The sequence below is a fragment of the Lepidochelys kempii genome, chromosome 2 (genome assembly GCF_965140265.1).
Source record: "Lepidochelys kempii isolate rLepKem1 chromosome 2, rLepKem1.hap2, whole genome shotgun sequence".
NCBI lineage: Eukaryota > Metazoa > Chordata > Testudines > Cheloniidae > Lepidochelys > Lepidochelys kempii.
Genome location: NC_133257.1, coordinates 181895729 through 181910228, shown reverse-complemented (window position 1 = coordinate 181910228; position 14500 = coordinate 181895729). Strand labels below are relative to the sequence as shown.

General features: G+C 37.6%; 1 protein-coding gene across 9 annotated transcripts in view; it reads right to left on the bottom strand.

Annotated features, from left to right (window-relative positions):
* The window catches only part of DPY19L1 (dpy-19 like C-mannosyltransferase 1), a 135416-nt gene that overhangs the window by 64687 nt on the left and 56229 nt on the right, over positions 1–14500 (bottom strand). For all 9 annotated transcript variants that reach the window (XR_012157446.1, XM_073332901.1, XM_073332900.1 and 6 more), the window contains 7 exons: positions 13937–13996; positions 11400–11480; positions 7074–7175; positions 6166–6237; positions 5349–5398; positions 2444–2468; positions 658–777 (listed from right to left, as the gene is read on the bottom strand). Coding sequence is in view for 8 of the 9 variants with exons in the window: in XM_073332901.1 (XP_073189002.1) it covers positions 658–777; positions 2444–2468; positions 5349–5398; positions 6166–6237; positions 7074–7175; positions 11400–11480; positions 13937–13996 (510 nt within the window). In the remaining variant the exon portion in view is untranslated. The remainder of the gene's footprint in view (positions 1–657; positions 778–2443; positions 2469–5348; positions 5399–6165; positions 6238–7073; positions 7176–11399; positions 11481–13936; positions 13997–14500) is intronic.

Below are 14500 nucleotides of genomic sequence, written 5' to 3'. Positions count from 1 at the left end.
GTGGTTCTAAAGACTCAATCTGTATTTTGGGTGTGAGGATCACCCTTCAAAAATGTAGAATACTTGTATGAATAGCCAGTTCCAACAAATATTCCACATCTGGAGAAATCTGGTCTGCTTTTCCATTATAGGTGATTTAAAACTAGAAAAATCTTATCTTTGTTTTGCATCCCAGTTCAACTTCAAAGCAAGAATATGCTTTCAACATTCAAGCCTATCTAAAACTAAACTTCCACTGAGAATTGATATGTAGACAATGAATCTAACAGGGAAAAATGGAATGTGATTATACACCAACATTAATTTCTGATAAAATTAGAGTGATACAAAACCAGCACTAGCAATTAAATGTATACTTAAAAACAAAATGTAACACGTGCTGTCCTATAACTAAGCTCAGTACAAGGCACAATAAGACAGACTTATGCTGTAGTTACACAATTCCAAGTGTTTGTTTTAATTTTAATACTATAAGTGGAATGCTGATTTTTTAAAATTAACTTGTGTTTTCCTTTTAACTAATAAATATTACAGTTAAAAGATTCAGCAGTTATGAACAATAGAGCAGTTTATATAATTTTGGATAACAGTTCAGAGAACAATGTGTTACGGTAACATTAAGGGTTGAGAGAATTGCAGCGTTAAAGAACATCTTACCTGTTTTGAACAAATCAAGGAAGCCATAACGCATAAGTGAGGTGTCAGAAACAGTTTCAGTCTCATAATTAAAATACCAAGTACAGTATATGCCAATAGCTGCAATGCATGGTATACCAGCTGCCAAACAAAAAAAAACATATACAAAAGCATAAGCTAACATTTTGATACATTTTCATTTAATATTCAAAATACATTTTGAAAAATGCAAAACTTAAATAAGAGTTTTTATGTACTGCCAAAGTAAAAGAATCTTCCAAATTTAAGCAACAGCAATGCAGAAGTAGGTTTTGTTACTCGTCCTCCCTGAGGATTGAGGTTTTTTGTTTTAAGTATGCTTATATGCGGGTACAAAGGAGAAAGGAAAGAGGAAAAGCAGCATAGAAGGGCTAGCTGGAGAGATGGCTGGATAATCAGGAGGGCAAGCTACAAGGAAGGCAGGCAGGCAGGCAGGCAGGCAATGATAGATGCAATATTCCCTGCATGGCCGTCTCCTACCTCACAGGCTGGAAGAGACGGTTATTTATTAACATATCTAAAATAATTAGTGATCCAGAGATGAAAGATGTGACAAATACAGTTGTCACCATTACTAAATTGTGCATCTAGTGACAAGGCCAGTTATTTGTAACATAGTGCTCTGATACTCTTAAAATCAAATATCAGTAAGTTCAACTCAGAGTACCAGTGCCAGACTCTTATCTCTCGACACAGCTAACCTCAGACACACATTACCTGAGGAGAACTTGTGATAAAAATGCAGCCACTCCAATCAATATCTCTACCTATTTGAATCATTTAAATATTTTTGGATGAATTAAGATGTTTCTAAAGAGCAAAACAGCACAGTGTCCCTAAATAAATCAGGAAAAATAAATAATTGGATGCCAGGCAGCTCTTTAGGAAGCTTCCCCCTTCCACTCCCCCCCCCCTTTTTTTTTTTTTTTTTTTTGCATTGAAAGAGATTCCTTCCTCCAAATTGGAAGCAATTGTCTAAGGGGCGTAGGCTTATTGGAAGCTATTTTCTACATGCTAGCCCCTAGATTCCAATTAGTTTTCTAACTGTAGTAAATATGGAAGGATTTTGCACTTCAGTCTAGGCTTCTTGAGTGCAAATTGCACTGAGTGAATGCTTAATTTCTAGTGATCTTACCCCTCATTTTAACCTAGTCTTTCAATTGGCCTCCTGGACAAACGAATTTGAATTTAGGGATTTGAATGCCAAGATGGGATATAAGCCTGTCTACCTAAACTTTGATGGCTCCACCCATCATCACACAGATGTCATATTAAGTGGGGCTGACTTTTTGAACTTAAAATGGAAAAAAACCTCAAAGAAAAGCCATCACTTAAGAATAACAAAATCAACCAAATACTGAAAAACTGAATTACTTGCATTAATAAAATATTAGGCGTAACTGACAAAGAGCAGAAAGTAAAGTAATAGGATTTGTGTGTGGTAGTTAAGCCTACAAACAAGACTATAGACACATAGTCTTCAAATACGTCAAGAAAAAAATGGAAGTTGGAATCCAGGATATTCTATTTATATCATTAAAATAAAGCATAATATTTTTCCCCATTACAAATAGGAGGTCTTTTGTATTTGTTATTTTAAAGAAGTTATTCTGGTGACACTAACCAAGGAGTAGGGAAATAGACCAAAAAAATAAACTTTTGAGAAACATCATAAAAAGATAATTCTCATTTAAATTATATTAAAAATGTACCAGTACTTATTCAAATTAAGGAGTCACACATGAAATCATAAAGATGAAAGTCTTACCTCACCATGGTTAAAATGATCCTCTCTGGATAAAAAAGAAATACCCCACAAATACATTATTTGTTCATAGCACAGAATCATTAATATGTCCTATAGAAGTGCACTAGTTTCATTTATGAAATAATCTGATAAATATATACATCACTTATATAGCCCTTTTCAGCCACAGATTTCAAAGCTCTTTACAAGTTGGATAAATATCTTTGTCCCATATTTATGTTTTGGCGTATCTCCAATGCTGAAAATGCGCTTTAATACTTTAATTACTTCTACAAACAATCTTTACAGCAGATTAGCTATTTGGACACAGAGCTAGAAACTCCCTATCAAAAGATAAATACACAGAACATGTCCTACTATGTATTGTTAAAACAAGTCAACTATTTACTTAGTTATGACATGCATGGTTTCTGGCTCCTTAGGAGGAAACCGTGTAAACGAAACGTTGTTACAGCAACTTATGAAGCTTGTTGAGACCTTAAAAAAGATACTTCCAGAGAACCTTAACTTTGCTATTGAATTATTGTAAATCTGTTTCCATAAACTGATGCACGTATGCCTAATGTTCTTGCAGGATACTTGTGAGAAAAAAATCCTCAAGCTCATGAGTTTCATATTTGTTAAAAATCTGATAAAGACCACATGAGCAAACATAAACAAGTCCCAGTAATGATCTATGGAAAAAAGACAAAAACTCTCAGTGTAGCTGAATGTGTAGGATGAAGTGACAAAAATCTCGTTGCCCAATTCACCACTGTCATACGTTAGTATCAAATACGGTTCCAAAATGGATTTAATGGAAAAGAGCAGATAGTAATAGACATAGATTATTAATCTTGGTTCTGGATAGGAAGACAATGACTCCTTTGGAGCCAAACACCAGGCACTCAGTACTTTAAGAAGCACTCCAAAGCGTTTCAGCAACACAACAAAAAATGAGGATTTGACTATCCTCTCAACCCCATGTTAAATTTATTATCTATCCAGAAGAGAAAGTTAAGAGTGCAAAGGTTCATATTTTGCGATCAGAAAAGGACTTTGTGTTAAGAAGCTCTTCAGCAGGGGAAGTTTGTATCTGTAGATGCTGCTCATTCTTTATTCTGAGAGCCAGATCACAGGAGAACCGTCCAACCATAAATGAAGACAGTTTAGGAAATACGATGAACATTTTATAGGAGCACTTCCTACAGATTAAACCCAAATATCCTGGGGTTTCTAACTTGAACCTGATACTCCAGAAGGAAGGATGAAGATGATGTTTACATTCACTATTTGCAGGAGAGAAAGGGAAGGGCAAAGGAGTAGAAATACTAGCCTAAGATTGTACAGCAAACAAACAAACTATGGTAATTTAACTTATCAATAAGCACAAATACAAATAATATTTTTGAATGCTATACAGTGAAGGGAAAACCAGTTCCATTTAGTGAATAGCAAACAGCTGTCCAAAAACATGTCAATATGCTATTTTGGATCTAAAGTATCTGACATATATCAATTCAAATGAAAAGAAAGAATCCTAACATTTCTTTTGTAGCAAAAATGAAGGCTACTTACTGGTAACCACAGCTCTTTGAGATGGCTCTGCATATTCACACTTACTGGTATTAGGCCAGCTAGCGGTAAAACCTTCTCCAAGCAGTGTCCCTTAGAGTGCTCTCTCATCTCCTCCAACACCACCTTCCGCTGCACCGCTCAGTGTTTCTGAACACGTTCTAAAGGCAAGGCCATAAAATGGGGTGCAGCACCATTGGCCTGGAGCGTCGAACCGCGGCCAGTGGGAGCCACAATCGGCCCAACCTGCGGACGTGGCAGGTAGACAAACCAGTCCGGCCCGCCAGGGGCTTTCCCTGAACAAGCGGTTGACCAGCTTTGAGAACCACTGCTGTACAATACACATCAGCTACCACCACCAAAGTATTCTTTGGAACTGAAAATGGACCTGGAACTGGGACTAAGGCCAGGCCCAAACACTTAAATGGGACGAATCTGACACAATCCTCAAATCCATCCTTTTGGATCCTGAAGCTGAGACCAGAACAGACTGATTTTGGAGCCATAGAGACTCTGTTGGAATCAGATGGATCTGATGATGAGGCAAATCATCCGGCACTGCTAACAGTGTCCATCTTTTCTGTAGACCTCTTCCCTCTTTGGAACCAAGACACCCAGAACTGAAAGCATGATCCTTGGTTCTGACACAGGCGGTTCTGAGGGCCTGATGGATGAAGCAGTGGGAACCAAAGCCAGACCCAATATTGGTTCTGACTTCCTGGAACCCTTCAACTGCTTTGATGGAAGTCACAGGAGACGAAACTGGCCTCTTAGACCCTAGATCCAATCACTGTCCAGGTCCACAGGGCTTAGCCTCACGGAGAAGCACCTGGAATCTATTCTGCCTCTCCTGGCAATCTCAGAGTGTAAAAGTCTGGCAGATGGAACACCCAGAAGGAGAATGGCTCTCTCCCAGGTACTTCAGACACCTAATGTCTGATGCTGGGAAAACAGCAGGGCATGAAACACACCTCTCCATTCTTGGCTTTATCCTCTTCAGTTCCACCATAACCTGGAACCAAGATACTAACAAATTAACTACTTACCTATACAAATCACTAAATAACTCACAATAAACACATGGAGTAAAATGCCAGATCTGAAGGGACCGGAAAGGTTCATTTTCATCCAGGCACATGGTTGGAAGGAACTGAAGTGATAGAGGGCGCTGTGCATCCCTACATGGCCTCGCCCTCAGAGATGTGGGGGGTGGGGGAAGAGGTAGAAGGGACACTAGTGGACACTACTGGGAGAAGGTTCTACCATTAGGCACCACAACACCTATAAGAGGGAATATGCAGAGCCACTCGAAGATCATCATTAAGTTTAACATCTTAAAGGCAATACTTACCTTTCACAGAGGTCTTTCTGAGATAAAACCCACACAGTATATTTAATTGCCTGTGAACACAATGAAAGTTAACAAAATATGGACAAATTAGCATCATTCTAAAGCATTTCTGAACATTTTAAAATTCTAAAATTAAATTAAGAGGGCTTGAGATGGTACGGTTAAAACATTAGTAAAGGCAGTTTTCATTCAATATGTTTTAGATACACATGCCAACAAAGAATTCTTACTAGACAAGCAGCCTGCATCTAGCCTGTCTGTTCCTGAGTAGATTAAACTGCAATGTTTTACACATAATGCAATATACAATAACAAAAAACAGTTAGTTATATAGTCTGTCAATCAGGTACAGAATACGTGCAAAATAAAACTACAGTATATTTTTAATAAAATTTCATTTTTAAATTGTTTAGAATAAAAATATTCAAGTTGAACAGGATAATTAGGAATAACTCTGGCCCCAAGCAACTACAAAGGTCCTACAAGCCCCCAAAATAAAAGGGGTACATAAGGGAGAGCAAATTAGTCCTAAATGTATATTAAACGTTTAAAACTACCCATTAATTTTTAAATGGCTGTTTTTACAGGCATGATTTTTATAAGGCAAAATGGAAGTTTTGGAATTCACTCCAGGTGGTGTAGGATTGGGCCAGTAGATTATATCATACAGAAGATGGTACACCATTTCTTCCAAAAAAAATCTGGCTATCATTTCTACTGTAATTTACCTAGCTCTTCCTTATTTGGATGAATGTACTGCCCTTTTCAGTACACTACCAAAAGAGGAAATAGTTAACTCACTAAATGAATAACTTACCTTCATGATGATTACTCCAAAAACCACAAGAACAATGGGAAGTAGTAGCGTCTTTGTATATCTTATTGGAGTCTGAAATGCAAAGAAATTTTTATTTCCTTCAAATTTAGTTTTATTTACTACCAGTCTCACTTTGAAAGCTACCATGCTTTAGTCCTGAAATATTTTTCCTGAGGGTAGATTTAAATTTCAACATATAGCAAAAACAAGGTGAGCTGAAAGGAGATACAAGACATCAAGCCCTATCTAGCTACCAAATTAATACTGATACAGCATTTATAAATTAGTCCCCCTATGTTTAAGTAAGGCTAGACATTAACATTACATAAAGTTCTTTTCCATTTTACAATTGCCTTTAGAATCTTTCTGGAGGCTTCAATCTTATCTCCAGCTTATTTTCTTTAGTTATCGGTCATAAGACTAGAACTAAACAGTGGATCATCTCAAACACTCACCAATTCATTTTTTAGCATTCATAATTTATGATTGCGCCAAGACAAGTTTACTGGCCCTAAAAGCATTTTTACTCATCCAGCCAAAGTGATTCTCTGCACAGACAAACCACAAGACATTGGACCTCAAGATATGGTTCTCACCTACTTTTTGTCCCCTCAACATTTTTGTTACGTAGTTCTAATTATATAAAACAAGCAGTATTACAAAATTTAAAGAATCTCTCCTTATACAGTACTTACTCTCTCATCCAAATCTAAGAGCTTTCAAGTCTGAAATCATACTGTTTCTATTTCTACCCTCACGAAAATCTACAATGAAGTTAAGTGGACTTAAAAACAAACACACACACAAACACTTTCATTGGACCCTCAGATTTGTTGGCAGAAGCAATCACAGTTGAGGTAAAATATAAACGAGTTACCTCTTTTGTAAATCAATTTTCAATAAGTTACCTCTTTTTCCATGAAGTCAAACTCTGCAGCACAGGTGTACATTAATGTGTCAAAATCCTTGTAGCCAATAAATTTTGATTTTAGCAGGTTACTTATATGAGCCTGGTAAGAAATATAAAGCAAAAACCATCAGTAAATAAGAAATTGATCTCATATGCTGTAACAAAGTTCTTTTTTCGTTAAACATTTTCCAATTTAGTTCAACAAAAACCCTTTATTTATAGTACAAGCGTAAATGCACCAAGTCATTATTTGGATAGATTAAATGAGATTTTCAGGTACAAAATTGTTAGGTTTGCCAAAATACATACAGCAGAAGATTACAAGAAAAAAGTTGATTACCAAGTAACTGTGGTTCATCAAGAACTTTGCATATTCATACTTAGGGGATGCATGCTTCCTATCTTCTGTCCCCATCTAATACCCATGAACTTTGGGAACATCTTGGAATATCTAGCTAGCAAACAGCAGCGGCTAACAGGGGAGCTTTGCAAGGGAGTTCTCCAGGTGAAGGAAGGACAATTACGTGATGTTTGGGGTAGGTTTGTTATCTGTAGTGTGTGTGTTTGTGGTGTGCTTGTTGCTTGGCTGAAATATACCACATGGTATGTTTGTTTGGGGGACCATTTGCTGAACCTAGTGGCAAGGCTGAGAGCTTCTTAAAGAGGCTTTGATCCCTAAGCCCTTTAGCACCTATCAACCCTTAACCAGAGGGTAGGGCTACTCAGGAAGACCAAGGTTTTAAAAAGCCTGCTCCTAAGTAACCAGAGGAGCTAGGGAACAGGAGCAACTAACAGAGGAGTTTTGAGGAGGAAGTGTGAGGAAGGGCGAGAGACACTTAACATTCTTTAAACTTAAAGCCAAAAACACCCCCTAATAAAAACAAAACATTAACAAAGGAACGAGTTGCAGGAGTAAAAAGAGAATGCAGGCAGAAGTCCAGCAACAGAGTGGGAGCTATCCAGTTTATTGCACCCAATGCAGCATGTATGATTGCCTGCCCTATGGGCAGATGGCGTATGCGTGCATTCGGTGCAAGAAGCTCCTGGCCCCCAGAGACCATGTACGAGCTTTGGAGATCAGAGTAACTGAACTAGAGGAGCTAAGGGACACCGAGGTACATAGATGAGACTTTCTGGGACACAGTAGAATGGTCCCACCCCCGGTCTGACAGCCCCTGTGTATTGAAGAGGATGAAAGCTGCAGCGAAGGAGAACATCCAACATGACAGAGGAAAATGGTCCCATAGTTGGGACCCTCCTTCCAGATGATGATGTGGTACCTTCTTGCACTGAGGATACCTCTCTGGGGGAGGGAACTCCAGTTATTAGGAAGTCACAGGTAATAGTTACGGGGGATTCAATCATTAGAAACATAGTTAGCTGGGTTTGTGATGACCAGGAGAACCACATGGTGACTTGCCCAACTAGTGCATAGGTTGCAGATTGCTCAAGATATCTAGATAGACTTATGTGTAGTGCCAGGGAGGAGCTGGTGGTCATGGTACACGTAGGTACCAATGAAATAAGGAAGGATAGGAGAGAGGTCCTGGAGGCCAAATTTAGGCTGCTAGGTAAGAGATTGAAGTCCAGGACCTCCATAGTAGCATTTTCTGAAATGTTTCCAGTTCCATGCGCAGGGCCAGTTTGACAGGCCGAACTGCAGGGTCTCAATGTGTGGTTGAGACAATGGCGTAGGGAGGAGGGGTTTAAATTTATTAGAAACTTGGGAAACTTTTGGGAAAGGGGAAGCCTATACAGGAACGAGGGGCTCCACCTAAACCAAAATACTGGCACTTAAAATTAAAAAGGTCATAGAGCAGTTTTTAAACTAAGGGCTGGGGGAAAGCCAGCAGGTGCGGAGGAGCACGTGGCTTGGACAGAGGCATTCCTTAGGGGAGGATCTATTAATGGTGATTCTCTGTATCCTGGTAAAGAGGAGAAGATGGAAGATGATAAAATACGGGTAGGATCTGAGGAGAAACAATCAAATGGAAAAGAGTCTCATTCAATCACATCATGTAACGGCAGACAGCTAAAAATTGACAAGTTTTTAAAGTGCTTATATACAAATGCTAGAAGTCTAAATGATAAGATGGGTGAGGATAATCAATGGGACGCAGTAATGCCAGGGTACAAAATATATCGGAAGGACAGAACAGGTCGTGCTGGTGGGGGAATGGCACTATATATGAAAGGAAGCGTAGAATCAAATGAAATAAAAATCTTAAATGAACCAAACTGAACCATAGAATCTCTATGAATAGTAATTCCATGCTCTAATAATAAGAATATAGCTGTAGGGATATATTACCGACAACCTGACCAGGACATTGATAATGACTGTGAAATGCTCAGGGAGATTAGAGAGGCTATAAAAATTTTAAAATTCAATAATAATGCAGGATTTCAACTATCCCCATATTGACTGGGTACATGTCACCTCAGGACGGGATGTAGAAATAAAGCTTGTTGACACCTTACATGACTGCTTCTTGAAGCAGCTAGTCCTAGAACCCACAAGAGGAGAGGCAATTCTTGATTTAGTCCTAAGTGCAGCACAGGATGTGGTCCAAGAGGTGAATACAGCTGGACCGCTTGGTAATAGTGACCATAATGTAATTAAATTTAACATCCTTGTGGCAGGGAAAACACCACAGCAGCCCAACACTGTAGCATTTAATTTCAGAAAGGGGGACTACATAAAAATGAGAAAACTAGCTCAACAAAAATTAAAAGGTGCAGTGCCAAAAGTGCAATCCCTGCAAGCTGCATGGAAACTTTTTAAAGACAACATAATAGAGGCTCAACTTAAATGTATACCCCAAATTAAAGAACACAGTAAGAGAACCAAAAAAGTGCCATCGTGGTTAAACAATGAAGTAAAAGAAGCAGTGAGAGACAAAAAGGCATCCTGTAAAAAGTGGAAGTTAAATCCTACTGAGGAAAATAGAGAGGAGCATAAACTCTGACAAATGAAGTGTAAAAATATAATGAGGAAGGCCAAGAAAGAATTTGAAGAAAAGTTAGCCAAAGACTCAAAAAGTAATAGCAAAAATTTTTTTGAGTACATCAGAATCAGGAAGCCTGCTAAACAACTCGTGGGGCCACTGGATGATTGAGGTGCTAAAGGAGCACTCAAGGACGATAAGACCATTGCAGAGAAACTAAATGAATTCTTTGCATTGGTCTTCATGGCTGAGGATATGAAGGAAATTCCCAAACACAAGCCATTCTTTTTAGGTGACAAATCTGAGGCACTGTTGCAGATTGAGGGGCCATTAGAAGAGGTTTTGGAACAAACTGATAAACTAAACACCAGGACCAGCTGGTATTCACCCAAGAGTTCTGAAGGAACTCAAATGTGAAATTGCAGAACTACTGACTGTGGTTTGTAACCTATCATTTAAATCAGCTTCTGTACCAAATGCCTGGAGGATAGCTATGGAAATCATGAAATCCTGGAGTGATAATTCCTCTCTCACTTCTGTGCAAGTAATCCTAGAAATCTCATGACAATACAATACCAAATATATAATATAATAAAGAATAATAAAGCAAAATAGAAACAATTATCTTAACCAAAACTTCAACATTATTTTTGAAGATCTTACTATCATCTCTCTTCTTTGTATTGTTAACAATTTATTCTAGTTCTGGATAACATTTGCCAATTTGTTACTTGTTGATTATTTTACTGTATTACAGTAATATTTATTACAGCATTGTTCTGTTTTCCTTCTTCAATGCTTCTGATCAAAACATGCCAAATAGATAAAATGTAAATGTTTAGATTCTGTTTTCATGCAAAACCCCTTAATGATAAAGTAGCAATGCAGAACAATGTCATCTAAATGTAAAATTTATAAATTCAGTGTTTCCCAGGGTTTCCCATAAAGCATGAATAGGTCTTTAAAAATAAGTCACTAAAATTTTTTAAAACTCCGAAGACAGTTTTACTAAGTTGTTTGCCATGTGTCAAAGTTTTACTTAGCAAATGCATAGTCCTACAAGAATAGTGGTCAGCTAAGAGCTGAACAAAATTTCACTTTTCCATGCTAACTCAATTTCTTGGAACATTACATTGGCTTACCAAAAAGTAACAGCATTCATTTATTGGCTTGGTTTAATGTTTAAGTCCATGTCATTTAGGAAGAAAAGAAAATGGAATAATAAATTAGCGAACATCTTAAATATTGTGCAGTTTAAATATTTAATTTCTCAGAAAAGAAGAAAATGTTTAAAGGATTAAATAAGATATGAAGCAACATAACTGTCTAAAATAAAACCTTTAACAATGACTAACATTAAAAAAAGCAGCACTTACATCATCAGCTACTCCAAATATTCGAGAAGTCAAATATTTCAAGGTGACTGTCCCAAATAACCAAGCAAATCCTTCAATGGCCTACAAAATAAAGGATACATTCAGACCGAAGGAGGACAACAGAAGAAAAAAAGCATACTGGAGTTGTACAGTTAGTGGAAAAAGTTCTCTCGTGTGTTAGGAAAGTGTCAAGAATAAAGCAACTGACAATCACAAGAAGTGTTTGATTTGTAACTCAAAGTACATTCCAATAATTAGAGAACACAGTAGTAATATTAAATCTTTTCCTATTGAAACTGAAAGATCTAGTACTGCTTTATGCACATTGCTCCAAGCACTACAGTTAAGACTCCCTCTTCTCTCCTAGTGCATTGAAACAGTATCACAGCAAGAGTGCAGTCAGCAGAAATGAGGTTTCCAGAATCTTATTTTTAGCTCCTTTTAATAAAAAATTAACATAATGGTTAACAGTGTAAGTATTAAAAGAGGATGAATAAAAACAAGCTAATGGAAAACAGCAGAACTGAGGCAGACTAGTTACAAGTTGAGGCATACATATGGTAATTTTAAAAATGGATATATATCCCATTTTGTTCCTTTCCTGAAATAGTTCAGTTAATCTAATGTAGGTAGCATGTCTTTCCATTTTTTATTCTTGCTAATCACCTTTCTAGAGATGGTATTTCTTTTTTCAAGCAAAAGGGTGAAATATATTTGTGACACTGCATCCCATATTCTTCATAGAGCTGGCTGGGAAGGGCCCATTCAGGTTGATGGGCCATTAGAAGAAAACAATAGGTCTTAAAAGAGGCTAATCTACCACAGGAAGTCCCTCCTGAGGATGCTGTAAACAATCTCTGACTCATGGCTGCTAGGACCCTTCAGGATCATGTGCCAGGTCACCTGGTACTGGACTCCATCTTGGGAATACCAGTGTTTTTCCACTGACTAGTGTGGGAAAGATGCTTGGAGTCAAAGGGGTCCTGCCCTATGCAAAAGCTATTTAAGGCAGGGGAGTGACATCATCGAGGTTCTTCACTGACTCCCCGCCCAAAGATGACTCCTGAAAACACCTAAGGAACGACGACTGAACTGGGGGGAAGTGCTGGATCCAGGCTGAAGGAATTTTTAGCCTGAAAAAGAAACACCTGGGATTTTTAAGCTGGACGCAAGTGCAACTGGCCCCTTAAGAATCTCTGCAACCTCCTGGAAACATCATTTAGGGTGAGAATTTGCTACTCATATCCAACCTCTTTAGTATGTTAAGCTTAGATTGAGTTTTTGTTTATTTGCAAGGTAACCTGCTTTGATCTGTTTGCTATCCCTTATAATCACTTAAAATCTATCTTTTGTAGTTAATAAATTTGTTTTTGCTTTATCACAAACCAGTGTGTGGAAGTCTTAACTTGGGGCAAAAGCTGTTGTATATTTCCTCTCCACATTGAGGGAGAGGGCGAATTTCATGAGCTTACGCTCTACAGATCCCTGTGCAGCACAAGACGCTATAATTTTGGGTTTACACTTCAGAGGGGGGTGGGCACTTGAGTAGCTCCTAAGCTGTAGCCTCCCCATGCAGAGCTGATCACAGCAGTCTGTATGTACTGCAGCTGGTTGTGCCCCTACCTGTATGTGTGCTGAAGCCTGGGAGAGAGTTTGGTAGGCTGGTCACAGCCATACGGTGTAAAGAGCACCCAGATGGTGGGTCAGTGGGGCTCAGTGGTACCCCAGTTCCAGGTGGCATGATGGGAGAACCCATCACATTTATTGGCTCCAGTTATAAGAAATTAACCAGAGTTGTTTAATTACAAAGTTGTTTAATTTCCACAAATTGGGACATTTTTCTAGCCTCAAAGTAAAAGGAATTTACATCCATTATTTTTTAATCTAACTAGCTTCCTTTAAAATTAGGATTATGATTTGGAAATGATCCCCCTTATCATGGTATCCCCTCCAGAATTTTACTGTGTTCATTTTGTTTTGCAACTCTGGTGGGAGCCAATATTTAATCATACTTTTCCACTGGTATTCTCTCCATGATGGTCAACTTGTACTATCATCATATTCTTTCAATCCTCTGGAGAAATTTGCTGTTCATATCTGTTTCTCAAACTAAATCACTTTGTCAGTATTGCCCTGAAGTTCTCAAGTAAGAGTGCATACAATTTGCTCTTTTAATCAGATATTGGATTATTTTTCAATTTCCTTCCATAGTTCTGTCTTGGAGATAAACCTAGTTTAAGTGGTCCAATTCTTATGATTTTGTAAATATTGTAACTAATTAGAAAATTCCTGTATTTTTAACTTCTAACAACTCTTACAGTGTGAAAGCTTTTAGTTCAATTTTGTCAAATTACTTATCCATTTTATTCCTTTTTGTGTCAGTTTTCCTTGTGGGATATTGATATTCAAAATATTACTTCAAACTATCAATTCTCACATATTCACTGCATTAGAAATACATGGATAATTTCCTGATTTGGCTGACCAATAAGTGGTAGTTCTTTTCTGATAAATTCAATTGGATTATCAATCCTTACCCATAAACTGACTTCTCTTCTACTCCTTTTCAGCAATTTTGGACTCAATTCAAGAATACCCTAAAATAATAATTAAAAATCAATGCACCTATTTTATGATATTTCCAATCATATTCTAGTAACGCATGAAAAAAAAACTATGTATTTTTTCTACAGAGCTTGACATGTCACCAAATGAACATCCTTAAAAAGTATAGTTCAAACCCATGTAACCTGTCGATCACATGACTGAATATCATAAGAACTGATACTCTTATTATTGCAGTTTCCATACAGTGAATTAGAACCACTCTTCTCTCTTCCGGGCGAGAATCTATTTTATATAGTTTCAGGTTTTCTTGAAAAAACATCAAAGGCAATACAAGCACAGAAAGCGTGCCTATTTTCACCAGCAAAAAGAAACTTCAAAGTAAGGAATAATTACTAATTACAGCATAAAAAATGTACACGAAAAATCCCCAAGGGAAGATGAGGTAGAATGACAGAAAAACATTACTAAACACAGAATCACTAGGTTTCCCTGCATTTTGTTACTAAGTTACAAATTTGTTACTAAGTTCTAAA